At 39.7% G+C, this 17,834-nt stretch overlaps 1 protein-coding gene across 1 annotated transcript; it reads left to right on the forward strand.

Annotated features, from left to right (window-relative positions):
* Nucleotides 1–13,411: 13,411 nt before the first annotated feature.
* On the forward strand, nt 13,412–14,260 carry LOC125573130 (the record flags this gene model as incomplete). Its single annotated transcript, XM_048733477.1, has 2 exons — nt 13,412–13,545; nt 13,747–14,260. Coding segments are annotated over 2 exons (648 nt in total), but the record flags the coding sequence as incomplete, so codon positions are not given.
* Between the last annotated feature and the right edge of the window lie 3,574 nt (nt 14,261–17,834).

Genomic DNA, 17,834 nt, shown 5'->3' on the forward strand with positions numbered 1-17,834 from the left:
CCTAGTCCCCAGGCCCTACTCAGAATGTCCCGGAGGGTACGGTTTTTTGGAGATAATTTATGCGCATGCGCACTTATGAAAAAACCGAAACCAGAGTTACACTCCAGGGACCGTCAGGGTTCTAATGATACCAACCTCGACTCATTTGGACAAATATTAAGGATTTTGGTTTTTTGAAGGTTTCTGATTTTGGACCTTTTTTGACCTTGTTTGAACACTGAAAATTTCAAACTCATCCAATCTTAACGTGCATAGGCTCATTTGAAAGCTCTTGATAAACCATATAGCGCTATGCAGTTTGTTTTCCTGCAAAGTCAATATTTGCAAAGATATTTGAGGGAAAATGTGTATTTTGTACCATTTTACCCCCCCCAAAAGTCGTGTTTGCAAAATCTTTTCTGGAGATTTCTTTCGCCTATGATATAGAACTGCTCCAGGACACTAACCTTATGCATCAAAATATTGTTTGCTGCTTTTTTCTGGCTCGTGGAAATTTTTTGAAAATCGAAAAAAATCGTCTGCACTTAGAAAAAATTTGAAGGTGCAATTTGGACCATTTTCACCCCCCCTAAAAGTCGTTTTTGCAAAATCGTTTCTGGAGACTTCTTTCGCTTATGATTAAGAACTGCGCTCGGAGACTAACCTCATGCGTCAAAATATAATTTGCTGCTTCTTCCTGGCTCGTGCGAATTTTTTGACAATCGAAAAAAATTGTCGGCACTTAGAAAAAATTTGAAGTTGCATTTTGGACCATATTCACCTCCCCAAAAAGTCGTACTTGCAAAATTGTTTCTAGAGATATCTTTTACTTATGATATAGCACTGCGCATGGACACTAACCTCATGCATCAAAATATTGTTTGCTGCTTTTTGCTGGCTCGTGTGAATTTTTTGAAATCGAAAAAAAATCGTCGGCACTTAGAAAAAAATTGATTTGATTCGATTTATTTTCGATTTTCAGCTTTACTTTGAAGCTATGCTTTTGATTTTCTAACCTTAAGTAAGTGTCGATACCTTCTTTATGCTGACCAAGTTTGAGAGCATTCGGACTAAATGCCTAGTCCCCAGGCCCTACTCAGAATGTCCCGGAAGGTAGGGAAAAAGATTAGCGGCTTTTGTCAATTCTTCACAGAATCAAAATCTGATTGCACGGTTAGATAGCCCTTCTTGAGTACATAGAGCATACCGAGTTTGAGAATTTTAGCACAAGTAGTTCGGCCAAAAAAGTTGTCCCGTACCTTCCGGGACATTTTGGGGACGGTTTTTTTAAGATAATTTATGCGCATGCGCACTTATGAAAAAACCGAAAACAGAGTTACACTCCAGGGACCGTCAGGGTTCTAATGATACCAACTTCGACTCATTTGGACAAATATTAAGGATTTTGGTTTTTTGAAGGTTACAGATTTTGGACCTTTTTTGACCTTGTTTGAACACTGAAAATTTCAAACTCATCCAATCTTAACGTGCATAGGCTCATTCGAAAGCTCTTGATAAACCATATAGCGCTATGCAGTTTGTTTTTCTTCAAAGTCAATATTTACAAAGATATTTGAGGGAAAATGTGTATTTTGGACCATTTTATCCCCCCTAAAAGTCGTACTTGCAAAATCTTTTCTGGAGATTTCTTTTCTCTATGAGATAGAACTGCGCGTGGACACTAACTTCATGCATCAAAATATTGTTTGCTGCTTTTTTCTGGCTCGTGGGAATTTTTTGAAAATCGAAAAAAATCGTCAAAAAAAAAAAATTTCAGAATTTTTGAATTTTTTTTTCTGTAAAGGGTGTTATTGGGGCCAAGGGAGTCCTATGCAACTCTTATTTTTGCCTAATAGTCTATAGGGAACGTTTTAGAAGGAACAAACATAAGAAATATTCAAGTTTTGCAAGATGTTTTTTATCCAAACTGCCTATTTGGCCTTACAGACTCCTAACCCAGTCTTAGTTTAACAAAAATAATTATAGGGAAGATTTGAGGTTAAAAAAACTAAAGATTTCCAAGATTTTATACGTTCAAAAGCTTCCTTAGGCCTTAAATAGTCCTAACCCAAGCTTACTTTCACGAAAAACATTAATAGGACAGGTACAGACAACGTACGGACAATGTCCCGGAAAGTAAGACAAAAAAATATTGGAGATATCGCGGATTTTTTGCCTTAATATGACCTATTAGGCCTCAGGGACTATCACTATACACTTAGATTCACTCCAAATAACCCAGGGAATTAATGGCCAGGGGTGTCCCGGAAGGTAGGGGAGCAATGTCCCGGAAGGTAGGGGCAATGTCCCGGAAGGTAGGGGCCATGTCCCGGAAGGTAGGGGGACCCCTACCTTCCGGGACATTTTTGTCCCGGAAGGTAGGGAAATGTCCCGATAACTCTAGCCCTAACCCTAACCCTAACCCTAACCCTAACCCTAACCCTAACCCTAACCCTAACCCTAACCCTAACCCTAACCCTAACCCTAACCCTAACCCTAACCCTAACCCTAACCCTAACCCTAACCCTAACCCTAACCCTAACCCTAACCCTAACCCTAACCCTAACCCTAACCCTAACCCTAACCCTAACCCTAACCCTAACCCTAACCCTAACCCTAACCCTAACCCTAACCCTAACCCTAACCCTAACTATCAGAATCGGTCGAATTCCACCTAATTATCCTGGAGTTTAGGGGTTAATCTAACCCAGAAGTCCTGGTCGGATTGACATGCGGGAGGTGTCATATGAACGGGCTACATTCGGTCTACAACATATCCGGGGGGCAGTTCGGTACATGCACCCCCCTGGATTTGGCTAAGATTCTAAAAACAGTCCTTTTTCCACCTCCGACCTTTAAGGGGTCCCCCCCCCGGCCCCTGGGGGGGTGTGAAAGATCTATCATAGTCAAAGGGTAGTACTCGAAGAGTACTTGCTTAACCTCGCTCCCCAGGTCTTAACCCTGACCCTTTGACCGGCGAAACTGACTTCACCCTTCATACCCCATACTTCTCTTGTACCACATAGGGGACCTAAATATGAGATTAACTATAAAGATAGAATATTTCTTAATTCTTGTTCGATCTGGACAAATGAGGTATCGTTGGATTCATTAGGTCGAGTACATTACAACCATGTTGTTTGTTTTGAGATTTGACCTTTGACCTTTTTTTTATTAAGGTTTCAATTTTTAGGGGTTTTTACCGAAATATTGTGTCGCTAATAACTTTTGAACGCGATAAGCTATTAACAAGCGGTAAACGATATGTGAAAGTGCTTGTCAAGATCTATCCAACGGTGTATTGCACTTTGACCTTTGACCTGTTTTGAAGGAGTTATGATTTTTTCAAAAAAAAAATTTGACTTTTTTAAAAAAATCATAGAATTGTCGCAAAAATAGCTGTGAGCTTCAGCTATACGGCAAATGAACAGCAATATAATGCACTTTATTGTACTAGAACAGCGTTGGAATATCTTGAGAATTCTGACCTTGGTAACCACCCAAAGTTGGTACCATGTTCCATATTTTAGGCCATTTTTTCGACCCCTTAAATTCAACCAAATCGGCTCAAATTTGGTCAGCGGCATTCTTTTAGCATGACTAACAATGTCCCCGAAGGATTTTTTAAAATATTTTTTTTTGGCGATTTTAGAAAATAAAAAAAAGTATTGCGCAATATATGCAAATTAGGTATTTTTGAACTCAGAAAAATCCGGGCAACAATAATATGTAATCGGTTTTTCCATATCTATTTTCCTTGACGTTTTATAAGCTAACGTCTGTTTGCTTACTTTGACCTCAAATTGTTCCAGGGATGTTGGTTCTGTTAATTTTCCCTTTCAGCACACTAAGTTTGAGCAAAATCGGTTGAAATCTGACTGATTTAGGGAAAAAAATTCTAAAAAATCAGCGTTTCTATGGAAACGTCCGAAAGTTGGTACGTGTTGTCTAGTCGTTATGCGCCACACGCACACTAAGTTTGGTAGAATTTGCATTTATATTGACAAAGTTACAGAAAGTCGTTTTTTTCAACTTTTGGTGACTTGTAACACCATTAAATATTCGTCTGTTTTCCATCCTGTCGGACTAACTGTTGTAGCCCAGCCGAGCGTCTATCCACCCATCTAGTTAGTTTTGGGATTGAGTCACTTTGCACTGATATATACTCTTTTGAAATTGAGTCCGGTGCCTACTTTGGACCACCATAACTTTGTAACCGCGCATTCAAATAACAAACGCTCTGGTGAGTTGCGAGACCTATCAACATACTATAGAACTGTAATAGAGCGCACTTGCGCCAAGCAAAAGTACGTCTGCTACAAACGCTCAAACTTCTAAAAAAATCACTTTTTTCATTTTCACCTTGATTTACCTTGCTGAACCTTCTAAAGCTTTTATTCAATTCCTTCAATCTTCTAGTATGTTAGTAAAGCACGTCTCAGCTATCTGCAAATGATCAGTGATTTCAAAAAAACATTTTTAACAAGAAGTTATAAGGCCTTAAACTTTGAAAAAATGACCCATTTTCATCTTCGTCAAAAATCATCCGATCGCTTTGAAACTCATACACTGGTTAGACACTAGCAAGAGTGATATACAACCAAAATATGAGATAAATGTTAGGGGAAAAAATTTTGAGATTTTTAGGTTGAAAGGTTTTGTCTTTTAAAAAAATCTGGAAAATAGCAAATCAAAAACTGTTGATGCGGTGTGCATTGGCAGCTCTAGTACTCTCTGTCCACCAAGTTTCGTTGCTTTACTCCTTAAATTAACGGAGTTATTAATTTTTTTGTAGTTTTTACCCCCAAACCCTAGGGTATCGCTTACTCGAGTTTCCGTGACGTGTAACACCATTAAAAACGCGTTCTCCTTCAATCTTCACGGGAAACTTTTTGTAGCCCGGACGTTTCGGCTTACTCCCACATGGTTAGTTTGGGGACTTACCAACTTTTCTACGGAGATATTTTGATCCAAACATGGATTTGCAGCCGAGTTTGGAGCCTCATAACTTTGTAACCAAGCCTTCAATTGGAAAACGGATTGCAAGTGGTTGTAGTGTGATGACTGGTGTTTAGCATATTGGGAACCGTCTTTCAACTCAAGCTTTCCTTTTGCTTAAAAAAAGCTTTAAAAATGGCAAAGTTGTCCCTTTTAGAACTTTTTTGTTCAAAGGTCAAAGGGCAAGCAATCAACATATGTTATGTGTCGAACAGTTGTTTGTTGTGTCCTATAATATCGCTTGATTTGGTCAAAGAACCAGGGAGTTATGGATTTTTAAGTGAAAATTTTACAAAAGTACCTACCTTCAAAAATCATCTATTTAAGGTGTCAAAATCGAATATTTTGTAGAACATATGTATAGGTGATTCGTAGAGAACTCCTTGGGGTACATGACTATGTTGTTTGTTTTCAAAAATATTATAACCAAAAATCACAAATCCAGTATAAGTTTAGAGCTAAATATCTCTAAAACGTTGCCATGGAAACCAGGGAATTTTGTGCAAGCATCATTATCTCATTACGGGCTATCTATCCTGTTAGTTTGGTGTAGATCGAAGTTGGTGCGACGAAGATACAGCGATTTATATCTAGTAACTCACCACATACCTTGGAATAACCTTTATTTAAGGTGCCCCAACACGATACTTTGTAGAACAAATGTACTAGTGATTTGTTGCACAGGTCTTGAGGTATCGCACTGGGTTGTTAGTTTTTGAAAAAAATCATTTTTAAAATCACATACTTTGGCTAAGTTTAAGGTAGCATATCTCAGCAGGGTTACCATGGATACCCACAATTTTTACCTTGTCATGTAGGTCGTTGTCTCGTGTATAGGCTGTGTAAGTATGGTGGTGATTGATGCAGGGCAACATTTTTTCCACCAACCCTAAACACCCCTCTATAGGGAAAACTACCACCAACCTTGAAATATCCACTACTTAAGGTGTCCCAACAGGGTATTTTGTAGAACAGATGTATTGGTGATTTGTTGCAGAGACCTTGAGGTACTTCACTGTTTCATTTGTTTTTGAAAAGATGTCAACCAAATATGACAAACATTGGCTGAATTCAAGGTAAAATAGCTCAGCCGGGTTACCATGGAAACCAAAAATTGACACGACAAAATCGTTTGCATTTATTGGGCTATCAACCCTGATAGTTCGATTAAGTTTGTGTTAAAATCAACTAAGATACAGCGATTCTTGTAGACCAATAAATAGTATGATTTTTAGGGAAATTTTTGTGAAGTGCCTAGTCCGACACCCAAAATTTGAAAATTCAGTGGTCACCATAGCAACACTCCACAACAGTGAATGACACGCCAAAACTTTTCTCAACTATTGGGCTATCACCTCTAGTAGTTTGGTTAAGTTTGTATTTAATCCAACTAAGATACAGCGATTCTTGGAAGGTCAAAAATAGTATGATTTTTCATAAAATTTCCAGTCAATATACCCATAAAGTGGGTCTCCAAGAATCGCCATAACTCCGTCGCATTATATGCGATCTAGACCAAACTGCAGGAAGTGATAGCTGAATAGCTGACAACGATTTCGAAATGTCATTCATGGTTGTGGAGTGTTGTTATGGCAACCAGTTAAGGCTCAAACTCAGCCAAAACCGTATGTTTTTGGTATATCTTCACTTACTTTGAAAATTCACTGGTTACCATGGCAACACTCCACAGCAGTGAATGACACGCCAAAACTCTTCGCAACTATTGGGCTATCACCTCTGGTGGTTTGGTTAAGTTTCGATATAATGCGACGAAGATACATCGATTCTTGGAGGGTCATAAATGGTATGCTTTTTCATGAAATTTCCAGTCAATATACCCATTAAATGGGTCTCCAAGAATCGCCATAACTCGGTTGCATTAGCTTCGATCTAGATTAACCTCCAGGAGGTGGTAGCTGAATAGCTGACAACGATTTTGTCGTGTCAGTCATGGTTGTGAGGTGTTGCTATGGCAACCTGTGAAGGCTCAAACTTACCCAAAAACCTTAATTTTTGGTACATTTACTCCTACTTTGAAAAATCAGTGGTCACCATAGCAACACTCCACAACAGTAAATGACACGCCAAAACTCTTCTCAACTATTGGGCTATCACCTCTGGTGGTTTGGTTAAGTTTCGATATAATGCGACGAAGATACATTGATTCTTGGAGGGTCATAAATGGTATGCTTTTTCATGAAATTTCCAGTCAATATACCCATAAAGTGGGTCTCCAAGAATCGCCATAACTCGGTTGCATTACCTTCGATCTGGATTAAACTCCAGGAGGTGATAGACGAATAGCTGACAACGATTTTGTCGTGTCAGTTATGGTTGTGGAGTGTTGCTATGGCAACCTGTGAAAGCTCAAACTCATCCGAAACCGTATTTTTTGGTAGATCTTCACTTACTTTGAAAATTCACCGGTTACAATAGCAACACTTCAGAACACTGCATGACACGCCAAAACTCTTCTCAACTATTGGGCTATCACCTCTGGTGGTTTGGTTAAGTTTCGATATAATGCGACGAAGATACATCGATTCTTGGAGGGTCATAAATGGTATGCTTTTTCATGAAATTTCCAGTCAATATACCCATTAAATGGGTCTCCAAGAATCGCCATAACTCGGTTGCATTACCTTCGATCTGAATCAAACACCAGGAGGTGATAGACGAATAGCTGACAACGATTTTGGCGTGTCAGTCATGGTTGTGGGGTGTTGCTATGGCAACCTGTGAATTTTCAAATCTACCTTAGAATCTCCACTCTTGGGTACATATACAGTAATCTTGCGGCTACAAGGCAACCTCCACGTTTAAGTAAATGACCAATGATGCACATAGGCATTATTAGCACCTACTTGGCTCTAAGCCTACCAAGTTTGGTCCTTTGTATCCTTAAACTGTCCGAGTTATGACCGGTAAGACACCACCTACCTTGGTTTATTGGCTATTTAAGGTGTCACAATAGAATTTTTTGTAGAACACATGTATATGGGATTTGTTGCAGAGGCATTGAGGTATCATCCTGTTTAGTTGGTTTTTAAAAAAATTCGCACCCAAATCTATCAATGTTGGCCAAGTTCAAGGCATTATATCTTATCACGGTTACCATGGATACCAAATCTTGACGCATTGATGTAAAGCACATTATCTCTGCTATCAGGTTTGCAAGTATGATGGTGATTGATGGACAGGAACATTTTTTGCACCAGCCCCAAACACAACTATATAGAGAAATTCACCACTTACCTTAGAATATGCACTACTTAAGGTGTCACAACAGGATATTTTGTAGAACAAATGTATTGGTGATTTGTTGCAGAGGCCTTGAGGAATCTCACTGTTTTGTTTGTTTTTTAAAAAAAATGAAACAAAATATGACAAAAATTGACTGAACGCAAGGTAAGATATCTCACCAGGGTTACCATGGAAACCGACACTTGACACGTCAAAACTTTTGTCCACTATTGGGCTATCACCTCTCGTGGTTTGGTTAAGTTTCAATATAATGCGACGAAGATACATCGATTCTTGGAGGGTCATAAATGGTATGCTTTTTCATGAAATTTCCAGTCAATATACCCATAAAGTGGGTCTCCAAGAATCGCCATTACTCGGTTGCATTACCTTCGATCTATATCAAACTCCAGGAGGTGATAGATGAATAGCTGGCAACGATGTTGGCGTGTCATTCATGGTTATGGGATGTTGCTATGGCAACCTGTGAAGGCTCAAACTTAACCAAAAACCTTAATTTTTGGTACATTTACCCCTACTTTGAAAATTCAGTGGTCACCATAGCAACACTCCACAACAGTCAATGACACGCCAAAACTCTTCTCAACTATTGGGCTATCACCTCTGGTGGTTTGGTTAAGTTTCGATATAATGCGACGAAGATACATCGATTCTTGGAGGGTCATAAATGGTATGCTTTTTCATGAAATTTCCAGTCAATATACCCATAAAGTGGGTCTCCAAGAATCGCCATAACTGGGTTGCATTACCTTCGATCTATATCAAACTCCAGGAGGTGATAGATGAATAGCTGGCAACGATTGTGGCGTGTCACTCATGGTTATGGGGTGTTGCTATGGCAACCTGTGAATGCTCAAACTCAGCCAAAACCGTATTTTTTGGTAGATCTTCACTTACTTTGAAAATTCACTGGTTACCATAGCAACACTTCAGAACACTGCATGACACGCCAAAACTCTTCTCAACTATTGGGCTATCACCTCTAGTACTTTGGTTAAGTTTCGATATAATGCGACGAAGATACATCGATTCTTGGAGGGTCATAAATGGTATGCTTTTTCATGAAATTTCCAGTCAATATACCCATTAAATGGGTCTCCAAGAATCGCCATAACTCGATTGCATTAACTTCGATCTGAATCAAACTCCAGGTGGTGATAGATGAATAGCTAACAACGATTTTGGCGTGTCAGTCATGGTTGTGGGGTGTTGCTATGGCAACCTGTGAATTTTCAAATCTACCTTAGAATCTCCATTCTTGGGTACATATACAGTAATCTTGCGGCTACAAGGCAGCCTCCACGTTCAAGTAAGGGACCAATTGAGCACATAGGCATCATTAGCACCTACTTGGCTCTGAGCCGACCAAGTTTGGTCTTTTGTATCCTTAAACTGTCCGAGTTATGACCGGTAAGACACCACCTACCTTGGTTTATTGGCTATTTAAGGTGTCACAATAGAATTTTTTGTAGAACACATGTATATGGGATTTGTTGCAGAGGCATTGAGGTATCATCCTGTGTAGTTGTTTTTTAAAAAAATTTGCACCCAAATCTATCAATGTTGGCCAAGTTCAAGGCATTATATCTTATCACGGTTACCATGGATACCAAATCTTGACACATTGTTGTAAAGCACATTATCTCTGCTATCAGCTTTGCAAGTTTGATGGTGATTGATGGACAGGAACATTTTTTGCACCAGCCCCAAACACAACTATATAGAGAAATTCTCCACTTACCTTAGAATATGCACTACTTAAGGTGTCACAACAGGATATTTTGTAAAACAAATGTATTGGTGATTTGTTGCAGAGGCCTTGAGGAATCTCACTGTTTTGTTTGTTTTAAAAAAAAATGTAACAAAATATGACAAAAATTGACTGAACGCAAGGTAAGATATCTCATTAGGGTTACCATGGCAACCAACACTTGACACGCCAAAACTTTTGTCAGCTATTGGGCTGTCAGCTCTGGTAGTTTGATTGAGTTTGAAAGCAATTCCACAAAGATACAGCGATTCTTGGAAGGGCAAAAATTGTATGCAAAATGACCCCATTCTCCTGGGGGGTCAGTTTTTTGGATTTTGAACGTCTTGTTCTCCCTGAAATATTCAAGTACAGGCTCTTATCTTATAAATTTGCTATTTGCTGTTGCTGCTCTTTACTTTTGTGTAGATTGATGGTCCTAGACATCTTTTTTGGCACGATACAGAGCTTCAAACCTACGTGCATTCGTGAAAAATAGGGGGTGCCCAGTCAAGATACCCAAATAGTGGGTCTCCAAGAATCACTATAACTCCCTTGCATTAACTGCGATCTAAACCAAACTGCGGGAGGTGATAGTCCAATAGCTGAGAATGATTTTGACGTGTCATTCATGGTTGTGGAGTGTTGCTATGGCAACCAGTGAATTTTCAAATCTAGCTGAAAACCTCAATTTTTGGGTATATATACCGTAATTTTAAGACTAAAGGACAGCCTCCAGTCTTGAACAAGTGACAGATTGAGCACATAGCCATCATCAGCACCTATCAGGCTCTGTCCCTACCAGGTTTGGTTGCTTGATTCCCTAAACTGACCAATTACCCCTTACCCCCCTTACCCCCTTATCTTGTATACGACGCCATAATGTCGGGGGTAAGCCACATATGCAATGATTTCTTCATACCTCAACGCATAAAAAAGTTTTTTCGCGAGCGTGAACTTCGCGAATATTGGTCAGAAAGCCTCAAACTTGGCACAAAATCGTTAAACCTGAGTTAGGAAAGAACCCTTAACCCCAAACTTCGTATACGACGCGAAAATGTCGGGGGTAAGCCACATATGCAATGATTTCTCCATACCTCAACGCATAAAAAAGTTTTTTCGCGAGAGTAGACTTTGCTAGAGTTGATCAGATTGCCTCAAACTTGAGGTAGAAGCACCCTACACTCTTCAACTAAGCCTTAAACCCGAGTTGAGGGCCCCAGAACCCTTAACCCCATGCTTAAACCGTGGTTAAGGGTCCCAGAACCCTTAACCCCATGCTTAAACACGAGATAAGTGCACCAGAACTCTTAAATCAAGTCAGGAACCTAAGTAAAGGACACCCTTACCCTTCAAGGAAGCCTCAAACTTGAGTTAAGTGCACCCTTACCCTTAAACCATGAGTTAGGAAAGTACCCTTAACCCCAAACTTCGTATACGACGCCATAATGTCGGGGGTAAGCCACATATGCAATGATTTCTCCATACCTCAACGCATAAAAAAGTTTTTTCGCGAGCGTAAACTTCACTAAAGTCCATCAGATTGCCTCAAACTTGAGATAGAAGCACCCTACACCCTTCAACTAAGCTTTAAACCCGAGTTAAGGGCCCCAGAACCCTTAACCCCATGCTTAAACCCGAGTTAAGGGCCCCAGAACCCTTAACCCCATGCTTAAACCCGAGTTAAGGGCCCCAGAACCCTTAACCCCATGCTTAAACCCGAGTTAAGGGCCCCAGAACCCTTCAACCCATGCTTAAACGCAAGTAAAGGGCCCCAGAACCCTTCACCCTATGCTTAAACCCGAGTTAAGGGCCCTAGAACCCTTAATCCCATGCTTAAACCCGACTTAAGGGCACCAGAACACTTAACCCCATGCTTAAACCCGAGTTAAGGGCCCCAGAACCCTTAATCCCATGCTTAAACCCAAGTAAAGGGCCCCAGAACCCTTAACCCTATGCTTAAACACGTGTTGCAGCCCCCCCTGACCCTTAACCCGAGGCTTAAACCCACGTCGAAACCCCCCTTACCCTTAATCTCATGCTTAAACATCGCCAGAGACTAAGTGCCCAGCGGCACTTAGAAAAAATTTCGGCGGTCGATCTCCACCTCGGCCCACAGTCAAATTCCAGCAAAAAACGGTCAAATTCCATATTTTTGCAGTCGAATTCCACCAAAAACGGTCAAATTCCACCACTTTCGGTCGAATTCCACCATCCCGGTCAAATTCCACCATCTTGGTGGAATTTGACCGAAAATTCGGTCAAATTCCACCTAATTTCGGTCAAATTCCACCGGGATGATAGCCCTAACCCTAACCCTAACCCTAACCCTAACCCTAACCCTAACCCTAACCCTAACCCTAACCCTAACCCTAACCCTAACCCTAACCCTAACCCTAACCCTAACCCTAACCCTAACCCTAACCCTAACCCTAACCCTAACCCTAACCCTAACCCTAACCCTAACCCTAACCCTAACCCTAACCCTAACCCTAACCCTAACCCCTAACCCTAACCCTAACCCTAACCCTAACCCTAACCCTAACCCTAACCCTAACCCTAACCCTAACCCTAACCCTAACCCTAACCCTAACCCTAACCCTAACCCTAACCCTAACCCTAACCCTAACCCTAACCCTAACCCTAACCCTAACCCTAACCCTAACCCTAACCCTAACCCTAACCCTAACCCTAACCCTAACCCTAACCCTAACCCTAACCCTAACCCTAACCCTAACCCTAACCCTAACCCTAACCCTAACCCTAACCCTAACCCTAACCCTAACCCTAACCCTAACCCTAACCCTAACCCTAACCCTAACCCTAACCCTAACCCTAACCCTAACCCTAACCCTAACCCTAACCCTAACCCTAACCCTAACCCTAACCCTAACCCTAACCCTAACCCTAACCCTAACCCTAACCCTAACCCTAACCCTAACCCTAACCCTAACCCTAACCCTAACCCTAACCCTAACCCTAACCCTAACCCTAACCCTAACCCTAACCCTAACCCTAACCCTAACCCTAACCCTAACCCTAACCCTAACCCTAACCCTAATTCTTATAAGGTTGCAAATTATCTTTCTAAAGTAATCCAGCGAAATAGTCATCTTTGAAAAGTTATCTCAACCAATTGTCTCACCCCAACAAGACATTTTGTAAATCATCACTCATCCCAGGAAAGGTTATACTCTCATTACAATCCTAGGAAGGGTTAGTTTTGGTGGTGAATTAATATTTTGAACATCTAACAATCCTACATAGGGTGACTATGAAAGCATTTAAAACAACCACTATCCCTTTGTGGGGTCATTTTATAACCCCCTAATTTGGGGGGAGGGGGGGGTTATATGGAAAAAAACATTGCATTTGAATTGATATTGAATTGATGAGTGATTCTTTACTTCTTTTTGTTTTTAGACAGATAAAGGAAAACCCTTTAGTGGTCCAGCATTCTCAACCCACATGAAGTCTGTCTTTTACCACCTAACAGGAGTGAGTGTCAACTTTCACCTTCTGAGAAGCTCCTTCGTGACTTATTGTTATGGGGACAGGTGAGAATTCCATGCTAAGTAGATGAAATTGCAGACTATTATCACTCACTCCCCCACAAGACTCTGGACGGCACCATGCTGTGTTTATCAGCCATTTTCTTCACGAATAAAACGATTCTGTAATGATAACTTAGAACTATTAGTAATTACACACCGCAAGCAAAATTCACAACCAGGACTTTCTTTCTTTTGTTTTATCAGCCAGTGCACCGACGCAATGAAAGACAGTTTGGCGTCGGCCTTGAGACACACAAGGAAGCAAGCTCAACTCACCTATGACCGTAGAAATTCCAGCGAAAAGAAGAGTTTGGCTGTCAGCCTTGCTTCAGAATTAGCAGAAAATACAATCGAGTCACTATCAGCTCAGCCGTCCGACAGAAATGCAGGGCTTGATAAAGGTAGCTGGGTTGCTCTCACAGTAGAAGGCAGCACTCTGGCAAATCCGAACATTCTGCTAGCTAGAATTCAGAACCTCATGCCTGGTAGAAATGCTTCGCTACTGTGGTTCAAGGCCACTGCGGAAAAAGGCCTGTACGCTTTTCACTACGATGAAGCCAGCTGGATAGAAAGCTTAGATGCCTTAGTTCCCGTCCAAGTGAATGAGATTAAAAACTCTCCCGTCCTCTACAAATTGACCACCTCATTGAAAAAAAATACACAGGGCGGTCTTGAACAACTGATAACATACTGTGAAGGACTGTGGATGGTGATTTGATGAGGATGCATTCTGTTTGGTTACCTGGAAGGAAAAGTTATAATCCTTACCTTATTATTATTATTATTATTATTATTATTATTATTATTATTATTATTATTATTATTATTATTATTATTATTATTATTATTATTATTATTATTATTATTATTATTATTATTATTATTATTATTATTATTACATGTACAAATAATCTCTCAGATGAGTAAACATGTTTGTCAAGAAGCTCGAATACCAGAGTATTGATAGGCCATTCTTTGAATCTAGAGACTATCCATTACAAAGGTGGAGCAAAAATACAGTGATTGTATCATCTGAAAAAAACAATAGGGCCCCACCCAAACCTCCTTAAATTGGTTGCCATGGCAACATACTCGAAAATAATCTGCGGACCCATGTCAATGTTGTAGCTGCCAAGTCTGGTGATGATAGCTATTTCTGTTTGGGAGATATTAGCAAAAAAGGATTTACCCGTGTATAAGCCAGACCTATACCTACCCCCCGACCAGTCTCGATCTAACCTTCTCCCTTCACGCTAGGGTCTCTGATTAATGCTTCATTGAAGTGATGACGTCACCACCACAGGCAACCCCCCCCCCCCACAGTGAGAACAATAAGACCGTAAGGCATCTCGGGAGACACCTTACAGGCCACGCTGAAACATGACACTCCCCCTTAAAAGGAAAGTAAAAAAAAAATCAAAATTGTTGGTGGGGGTCTCTGCTGTGTTTGTTTTCTTTTTAGTTTTGTTCTATTATTATTATTATTTTCTTTTTTAGAGGGGGAGGGGAATTCAGCTAAAAATAGCCAAGGGTCAATTCAAGCAACTAGTACAAAAGATGTTTTTTTGCAGTCCTTTATTCAATATATTCAAGGTTATCATGCAACTCTGTTGTTTGACTGCATATATATATTTTTTCTTTCTTTTCATTACAAGTGCTATATGTGTAAGTGGTGACCATAGCTATGATTACTATTATTTAGAATAATTTTTTACCTACTAACAGAAAACAACTTGACTGCAAAACACTTACTGTAGGGCACTCGATATTAGGCATTACTTTCATGTGGATGTAAGGTTGAAATGTCAAAACCTTCATTAACCCGTGAACTACGCTTTAGCGTATTACAATTTGTTGTGATCTGATTCTATTGTTCTTTTTTGTGTTTTACTAACTATTACCGTTTAACTATCACACTTTGTTTCACGGGTTAATGAAAACCACTCTAATTACTTACAGTAATTCTTTTTTAATATTATTATTTACTTGTATAATTTAGATGAGCAATACATATTTCTTTATGGCTTTGTAGAGCTCATCTCGTTCCTCATAAATAACAAACAAAATGAAGTTTGTTCTTATTTGGGGCAAAGGAATCTACATTAGTTTTCTAATCAGATAATTGTTTTTTTTTTACACTCACCTGTTATTTCAACAGCTCTTACTTGAGTTTGCTTGTCTCAGAAATAGACCTTGCTTAATAAACAAATATATCTTACAAACTTATTTAATAATAGGTAACAACTGCAATATTGTATGAAGAGAGTGCCCCTCCCTTCCCCCTGCTATTGTTGACATTATGCTCAATAAACTGTTACCTCTCCCCTCTCCACCAGTTAAGCATTCTATGTATGCTTCCCTGTACAAAATGCGCCCCTTCAAATAGAACATTAAAGTTCACATACTTGTTTACTTCCTCAAACTCTTTGCTTTGTGTTTTTTGTTAACTTCCTAGGAACAAATTGAATACATATAATCAATAAATCTAGCAAGCTTATTTTACAAACTCACTTTTTTTTATTATTTTTGCGCAAAACCTATCAGGTTTAAGGGGGTCCAGCACAAAGAAAAAAAAACGAATTAAAAAAAAAGCCCATTGGCCTGGGATCGAACCCGGTCTGAAGAACAAAACGGAAACCATACATACGGATTACCCAATCGGTATGGCAGCACAAGGCTTTTACGGAAGGCTGTAAAGAACCCGAAGGCCCCAAGCACCGATATTTCCGAGCGAATATGCTGTACAACACTCTTGCAAGGTTATCCCAACCCGCGCATTAATGGGGAGGACAATAACCAGGATCCCAGGCCTGTAATACGGTTACGCCACGCATAGCTCTAGAGCCCTGACACAATGAACTTCAGTGAAATTCTAATACTGACTTATGAGCTTTTAGTACATGTGGGAGACTTTAAACAAAACAAAAAAAATGACCACAAACTGTCAATTAACATAGTTTTCAATATAATATTGCATATTATTTAATAAGGTATTGACAGCTTTTAAAAAGTTCAACTGTTTGTTGACACTTAAAAGCCTACAATAATCACTGACTCCAGACATGCGCAGTACTATGTTACTGCCCCTTTAAAGTAAAATACAGCTTTACTTAGTCAGCGTAGACAAAATTGCGGATTTTGTCAATATTCTAATATGAAGATGTCAATATTCTCCCCCCTTACGTCTTTATTTCTATTTATTTTATGATTTTCACATGATACCAAAACAGCGTCTTTTTTCTTCGCTAATTTGATGTCATGTACACAATAAAAGAGATGCGCCCGTGCGCATGGCGAGTCCCCAAGGGACCCAAGACGCCCAAATAGACCTCTATTTTTTGTCATCCATAATCTCGGCGAGCTGTGCGTGGCGTAACCGTATTACAGGCCTGGGATCCTGGTTATTGTCCTCCCCATTAATGCGCGGGTTGGGATAACCTTGCAAGAGTGTTGTACAGCATATTCGCTCGGAAATATCGGTGCTTGGGGCCTTCGGGTTCTTTACAGCCTTCCGTAAAAGCCTTGTGCTGCCATACCGATTGGGTAATCCGTATGTATGGTTTCCGTTTTGTTCTTCAGACCGGGTTCGATCCCAGGCCAATGGGCTTTTTTTTTATTCGTTTTTTTTCTTTGTGCTGGACCCCCTTAAACCTGATAGGTTTTGCGCAAAAATAATAAAAAAAAGTGAGTTTGCAAAATAAGCTTTCTAGATTTATTGATTATATGTATTCAATTTGTTCCTAGGAAGTTAACAAAAAACACAAAGCAAAGAGTTTGAGGAAGTAAACAAGTATGTGAACTTTAATGTTCTATTTGAAGGGGCGCATTTTGTACAGGGAAGCATACATAGAATGCTTAACTGGTGGAGAGGGGAGAGGTAACAGTTTATTGAGCATAATGTCAACAATAGCAGGGGGAAGGGAGGGGCACTCTCTTCATACAATATTGCTGTTGTTACCTATTATTAAATAAGTTTGTAAGATATATTTGTTTATTAAGCAAGGTCTATTTCTGAGACAAGCAAACTCAAGTAAGAGCTGTTGAAATAACAGGTGAGTGTTAAAAAAAAACAATTATCTGATTAGAAAACTAATGTAGATTCCTTTGCACCAAATAAGAACAAACTTCATTTTGTTTGTTATTTATGAGGAACGAGATGAGCTCTACAAGGCCAAGAAGAAATATGTATTGCTCATCTAAATTATACAAGTAAATAATAATATTAAAAAAGAATTACTGTAAGTAATTAGAGTGGTTTTCATTAACCCGTGAAACAAAGTGTGATAGTTAAA

The sequence above is a fragment of the Nematostella vectensis genome, chromosome 10 (genome assembly GCF_932526225.1).
Source record: "Nematostella vectensis chromosome 10, jaNemVect1.1, whole genome shotgun sequence".
Lineage (NCBI taxonomy): Eukaryota > Metazoa > Cnidaria > Anthozoa > Actiniaria > Edwardsiidae > Nematostella > Nematostella vectensis.